The sequence below is a fragment of the Sycon ciliatum genome, unplaced genomic scaffold (assembly GCF_964019385.1).
Source record: "Sycon ciliatum unplaced genomic scaffold, ocSycCili1.1 SCAFFOLD_1265, whole genome shotgun sequence".
In the NCBI taxonomy this organism is placed as follows: domain Eukaryota; kingdom Metazoa; phylum Porifera; class Calcarea; order Leucosolenida; family Sycettidae; genus Sycon; species Sycon ciliatum.
Window position 1 is genome coordinate 1827 of NW_027044868.1, and position 7072 is coordinate 8898.

Below are 7072 nucleotides of genomic sequence, written 5' to 3' on the forward strand. Positions count from 1 at the left end.
CAAGCGGCTGCTTTTTCGGCTGTTTCTTTAATCCAGGAGGACCAACTTCTCGCCTAAATTTAGGCTCCTCGTCAGAATCCATGCTTATGACTACACACTGTCATAACTGAAATCCCTACCATTTCCTTTCCACACAGCTTGTCCACTTCGTTGATCTGGCCAAGACTGACATTGAACACGAAGCAAAATGCTGGATCGAAAGCGACGACCTGCAAGCTCTTGCACTCTACAAGCTCTGAAAAGAGCGCACTATGGCACAAGTCACAACAACACTGGCAAAAGGGTGGCGGTCAGGGCGGTTTGCGCAGCAGCATGTTGACCCATTCAGAACTGCACACACCCGTTACGGCGTCAGGTTGCCACCGTAGTACATGCACGTGTGCAGCGCAATGCAGACTGCATGCACTGATCTGCGACCCGATTTTGCATTGATCGATCCTGGACAAGTGGAGGGCGGTTTCTACACCATTTTTCACTGCTTTCGAAGACACCATACTTTTTGCTTTTGCAGGATAATTTGATTGAAATCCGTACTGCGGACAAAACTTCCCTTTTCCGCAAAAATACGGACAAATACGGGCGGTTAGCAGCGCTGCAACATTTCTTCAGACTTCGAAACTCATGCTTCCTGTGAATGCATACAGGAAGAAACCCACACACTTTGGAGAATCAAAGTCTGTAACGACCGGATATCACCTGACGTGGCCAAATTCTGGATTTCGCGCAACGCTGGCTCCTTTTACCCCTGGGTGGACCTCATTCACCCACTACTAATATGACAGTTTGGTCTAGATATTGATCCTTAGATATTGAACAAAAATCGACAAAAATGGACTGAAGCTTGTTCAAAGAAGGTACAAGAACGAGTGGTCACCGCTGCTCATAACAAACAGCGCAGCCAAACCAGCTATGTCCGCACACCGATCCTAAATACCTAGTAATGTAAAGTCATCCAACTTTCGACTGAAGACTTGGTGAGTCCCTCGAACAAATCAATCACTTCAGCCTCTACAATGGTGGCCATTATGAAGGCAATCTTCAAGGGCCAATAGTAGTGTCGGATGAGTCGGACTAGCTGTTCACACACAACGGTGGCCAATTTCGCTTGTACTATACTCTATAGTTGTAGGCTTATCTGTTACACACATACACACGCAGTACACAGCCGCGCTAGACCGCAGTAGACGCTAGACAGCGGAAATGAGATAGTTTTACATGAGCTGTGAAGTAGAATGACCCCCCTTGATGTGTACAGTGTACTACTTCATGCTGCTCTTCTTACGTCGTACTGACTTGCGTCAGTACTTATGCATTCTTGTACATCATGACGTATTCTCTTCTGCTGTACCTGATTTAGCCTGTCGTGCCTGCGTGCGCAAGGCACGCGATCTCTTTTGTTCCTTAGTTCTTTCTTGCTGTTTTGTGCGGAAAGGAGCGTAGTTTTGATGGCTCCTTTGCATTTGTTCTTATTCATTGTATAAACCTTCGGTATGTAATAATAATAGTCTAATTCTCCCACAAAGTGGTACCGAAACCCGGCTTAGATTAGTGTTAGTGTCGCTTGCTGAGAATGTCGTCTTCTGTCGGTCTGTCGTTGTTGAAAGCTTTTGGCGGTGGCCGGAGCGAAGACCTTGAAACTTTTCTGGCAAAATTTAAAGTTGTTGCCGAAATACAAGGATGGCAGACGAAGGAGAAGCGAGCTGAATACTTACCACTATTCTTGGACAAGGATGCTTTTACAGTATGGTCTCAGTTAGATGATTCGTCGCGGAAGGACGATACATTGATTTATGAGCAGTTGCGTTCTGCATTTGGCAGCACGAAGGAGGAAGCATATGTCAAATTTGTGCGTCGTCAGCTTAGAACTGATGAGACTGTCGATGTTTATATGGCGGATCTGCGACGACTGTTGCGGTGCAGTGGCCATACAGAGGTCAGTGAGGACCCTGTGCTAAAACAGCAGTTCCTGTCCGGATTACCTGTGGAGTTTGCCGGACAGATTCGTTTGCAGAACGCGGCGAGCTCATTGAAGATTCGCCAGTGTGCGGATCAGGTGAAGGCATTACGGTCTGCGCAACGAGTGACGCGCCAGTTTCCAAGTTCTGTATCAGCAGCTGCCAGCAGTAGTAACAAGGGATCCTCGTCTACTGCTGTTCCATCCAGTGTATTGTGTTTTCACTGCAAGCAGTCTGGGCACAAACGTAGTTTATGTCCCCAATTGAAGGGCAAGTGCTTTCACTGTAAAGAGAAGGGACACATGCTGGCCAACTGCCCCAAGCGTAGCAAGCAATCGACCAGCGCGGCCAAGTCAGGAGCTGACACTGGTGTTTGTTTAGCCGTGACTGCCACATCGTCCCCGTGTAGCTTGCCACGCATTTATGTGGACGCACGGCAGAGTGAGGCTGATGATGTGCATCGGTTGTCAGCAGCTGTAGACTCCTGCTCCAGCAACTCTCTGATTGCAGCGTCAGCAGCGTCGGCCATGGACCTGCACATCATGTCTGATGCCACTCAAATTGTGGATGTTAGTGGTAAGGCAGTGCAGATACTGGGACGTGCTTGTGTTGAAGTCGAGCGTAGCGATGAAGCTGTTGAGCTGCCGCTGACGAAGGCCGACTTTCTTGTAGTCGAGCACCTGTCGTCAGTCATGGCAGACATGATAATCGGCTTGAATATCATTTCGGTTCACCAAGGTGTACACTTGGAGTACAGCGACGTGGACAATGTGCTGTGTGGTGTGCGCTTTGGTCCGCAGCAATCTGATCTACCGACACTGTCGACTGCTCCAGTAGCTGCTGCCAACAAGCTGTCCCGTCATGTCGGTGTCACGCAAGACGATAACGTTGTGCGCCTTAGTATGGACGACGGTGAAGCTGTCTTTGACCCGCAGCGTGGCTATTGGGAAGTCGAGTGGAAATGGAAAGGCGGACAGCAACCTACTTCTTCCATCGGCAGTGGACTTGGCGAGTATTCCCGTGGGAAGTTGACGCCATCGCAAGAGCAGAAGTTTCGTGACGAAGTCGCCATGTGGATTGACCGTGGCTTCATGGTGCCTCACGACCCTGCTATCCATGGTGAGCCAGCTGCTGTGTTGCCCCTGCTAGCGACCTGCCAAGAACACAAGATGTCGACACCGGTCAGGCCCTGTCTGGATTTCCGTCTTCTCAACAATCACATATTGTCTCATCCTGGCAATGACGTTCCGGTCTGTGGTGAGAAGTTGAGAGATTGGCGTTCCAAGAGTACGGAGCTGTCAGTAGTGGATATCCGGAAAGCGTACTTGAACGTCCGACTGCATCCAAGTCTGTTCCCGTATCAGACCATCGTGTGGCAGGGAAAGACTTACTGCATGGAGCGGATGGCCTTTGGTCTTAGTGTGGCGCCAAAGCTGATGGATGCTATTGTGAAATACTCCATCCGTGAGTTTCCCGATGCTGATAACTTTATCGACGACATCATTGTTCCGTCCGAGCAGTCAGAGTCTGTGTCTGCTTGCTTAGAGACCTACGGTCTGCCTACAAAGCCTGCTGTGAAGCTTCACGAAGCCACTGTCCTTGGTTTGAAGCTGTCATCTGCTAGTGACGGAGTGCGCTGGCAACGGCGCGACATCACAGACATCGAAGCACCACAGTTGGCAACCAAGCGGAATGTATTTCAGTGGTGTGGGAAGCTGACCAGCCACTACCCCGTCTGCTCATGGCTGAGACCGCTGTGTTCATGGTTGAAGCGGCTCGCATCGTTGGTTCGTGGCTGGGATGAACCGCTGCCAGAGGAGCTAACTCGGCTGTGCCAAGAAGCTATGGTGCGCGTGCTGGCGGAGGACCCAGTGAGAGGTGTTTGGAACATCCCAACTGCTGCCACCTGGAGCGTGTGGTGTGACGCTTCGGATATTGCAACCGGTGTCGCTATTGGTGTTGGTGACCAGATCGTGGAAGACCAAGCGTGGTTACGGAAGCCGAACGACCGTCGTCACATCAATATTGCAGAGCTGGATGCTGCTATCCAGGGTCTTGCACTTGCGTCCAAGTGGAATGTGCAGAATCTCGTTTTGCACACCGATTCGAAAACCGTCTATGGCTGGCTGACGTCACTGCTTGATAATTTGAAGCGTGTGAAAGTCAGCGGATTGCAGCAAGTTCTTGTTGAACGTCGTTTGCAGATCATTGAAGACCTGGTCGCTACATCGGACATGATTGTCAAAGTAGTGTGGGTTCCGTCGAAGCAGAACCTGGCGGATCAACTGACCCGTGTGCCCGAGCGGTACATGCGGTACTGGAAGCAGCAGCAGCAGCGTGAGACCGACGCATCGGCGGATAGTGTTGCCACTGTCGCTACAGCTGCCGCGATTTCGACCAGTCCTGTCCCGTTAGCTGAGATAGCTGCTGCACAGAAGAACGATCCAGTTATTGCGCGTGTCGTTGCGCAGTTGACTGCTGGTGAAGATGTCTCTGTTGATGCGTACTGCAAGGTCAAGTCTCAACTGTCCGTAGTTGATGGCGTATTGATCCGTACGGTCAAGCTTCCTGTGAATGAAGAAGTGTCTGTGCCTGTTATTCCGTCGTCTTTACATGAGCGTGTATTAGTGGCTGTTCATCGTGTCACTGGCCATGCTGGATGGGAAACCATGTGGCAATTTCTGCGTTCGCATTGTTTCATGCCGAACATGTCGTCATTGTGTCAGCAGTTCGTCAAGGCGTGCGGTCAATGCCAAGCAGCGAATCCTCGTCGTGGCCCTCGTGCCCCGCCAGCGCGTGCTGTGATTCCGTCCCATCCGTGGGAAGTCGTGCAGATTGACACTTTAGAACTAGGTGGAGATGATCGATTTCACTGCGTTCTAGTGTGTGTGGATATGTTCACCAAATATGCCGAAGTCATCCCGTTACGTCACCATGATGGTGCTAGTGTGGCGCAAGCTGTTGTGTCTGTGTGCTGTCGCTGGGGACCGCCCCGTGTAATTCGATGCGATAATGGAACAGAGTTCGTTAACGTCATCGTGGAAGCCCTATTCACCAAGTTTGGTGTTACCGTATGTCATGGAGCTGTTAGGCACCCTCAATCGCAGGGGGCAGCCGAGCGGTTCAACCGCACGCTACTTACCTTGATTCGGAAAGTACTGCGAGAGTCAAGAGATTGGCGTTCTGATCTCGATCTGCTGCTACACCATTACCGAGTACGGCCGCATTCAGTAACTGGCATTTCGCCAATGAAAGCCATGTGTGGTTGGCAGCCGACCAATGTGATTGTGGAGTCTGAGCAGCCGAGCATGTCATCCAGTGCGTGGGTAGACCATTTGCAACAACGCAGCGCGCAGATCCGTGACCACATCGAGATGGAATTGTCGAAGGAAGATCCTGTACCGAGCGGTGCCTTTGAATGTCCATACAGTATCGACACACCAGTTATGCTCCGTCGCCCAACACGTCATCAGAAGTGTCTTTCGCCGTACGAAGGTGGTTGGCTTATTAAATCTGTCATTTCGCCATCTACTGTTGTCATTATTCGTACAGATGGTTCTGGCGAAAAGGTTATCAATATTGATTTATTGAAGTATGATCCTGCTGCAGATGTGTGCGCTGATGACAGCTGTGCTAGTGTGCCTGCTGATAATGATTTGGATGATTGTGTTGTGCTGCTGCCTTTGCATGAGCCTGCTGTTGTGCAGCCTGGCCCTGTTTTGCGCAACCGAGCCGATTTGCAGCAACCCGTGCGTTTTCGGTGATATTTGCCTTTGCTCAGTTTCTTGGGCTGTTTTGCAGTTTTATTTTCTCATTCTTTTTCTTTATTGTGTTGGTGTCCTTTATTGTGGCCACCAGGGGGAGGGGTGAAGTAGAATGACCCCCCTTGATGTGTACAGTGTACTACTTCATGCTGCTCTTCTTACGTCGTACTGACTTGCGTCAGTACTTATGCATTCTTGTACATCATGACGTATTCTCTTCTGCTGTACCTGATTTAGCCTGTCGTGCCTGCGTGCGCAAGGCACGCGATCTCTTTTGTTCCTTAGTTCTTTCTTGCTGTTTTGTGCGGAAAGGAGCGTAGTTTTGATGGCTCCTTTGCATTTGTTCTTATTCATTGTATAAACCTTCGGTATGTAATAATAATAGTCTAATTCTCCCACAGCTGCAAGGCCAAATGCATGAAAAGGCTAGCGTCTAGTAGCGATCCAGTGCAGCCAGTTCACGGTCAGCACCGACGCTCTCCGCTGTCATGGTGAAAAGCCTACAATGATTGGCCCGATGCCGGCTCCATCACGTGTAAGCACTAAAAATCGGTCGGCTTTTCGGCTAAATATCGACCAGTTGATATTTGGCCGAAAACTTGTGCCTCAAGAAAATCGCCGCAGATCTATCGGAAACCTGTACGACAAAACCGTCCACAACAGGCAATTTTCGCACCGATCTTGAGGGTTTTTCGTACAAGTCCGTATCGGCCGGAAAATCGGCCTAGTGTGAACCAGGCATTACAGTGACACTCTGTTTCCTGCGCGACAAACACCTCACGAACTACAGACAGCAGCGTGAGTCTGTGTCGCTCAAATCAGCAAGGACTGCAACGGTAGCGCAATATGGCCCAGACAGTGCTTGTGTACTGGGCAGCTAGTACACGCGAGTTTCACGTGTACTTCAATGTCTCGTCGTACAATTAGATAACCACGACAGCAGCTGTCCTATCGAGGATTTCAGGTATGCTTTGAGCAGTTGGAACATGAAGAATCAAAAAAAGTTCTGTTTGGGGCACGCCCGCGGCTCTTCGGTACCTGAAAAATGCATGATGCAACCGCGCATCCACACAAAGTACGTGGGCTCGTAGCAATCTGTGAGAAAATTGGAATTTTTAGGTAAGAGCATGGCACGCATGTGAAGCTCGCGTGCACTAGCTGCCCAGTATACGAGGAAGTAACGGTTGTGCTAGGAAGCTCCAAGAAGGAGCCTGTTCTGGTGAGGCAAGCGTACAACGCCGACCTGTGGTCTCGGCGTTACCGTGAGCTTGCGCACTATGAGAGTTTATGGGGAGAGGAGAGAAGACAAGATGGAGAGGGATTGTTGTGAAAGAGAAGACAGAATGGAGCTAG

General features: G+C 50.1%; 1 protein-coding gene across 1 annotated transcript; it reads left to right on the forward strand.

The window, feature by feature from the left end:
* Window positions 1-1570: 1570 nt before the first annotated feature.
* LOC135830680 (uncharacterized) lies at window positions 1571-5719 on the forward strand. The gene has a single exon (XM_065342904.1). It carries the CDS (start codon window positions 1571-1573, stop codon window positions 5717-5719), a length of 4149 nt encoding a protein of 1382 aa, XP_065198976.1.
* The last annotated feature ends 1353 nt before the right edge of the window (window positions 5720-7072 follow it).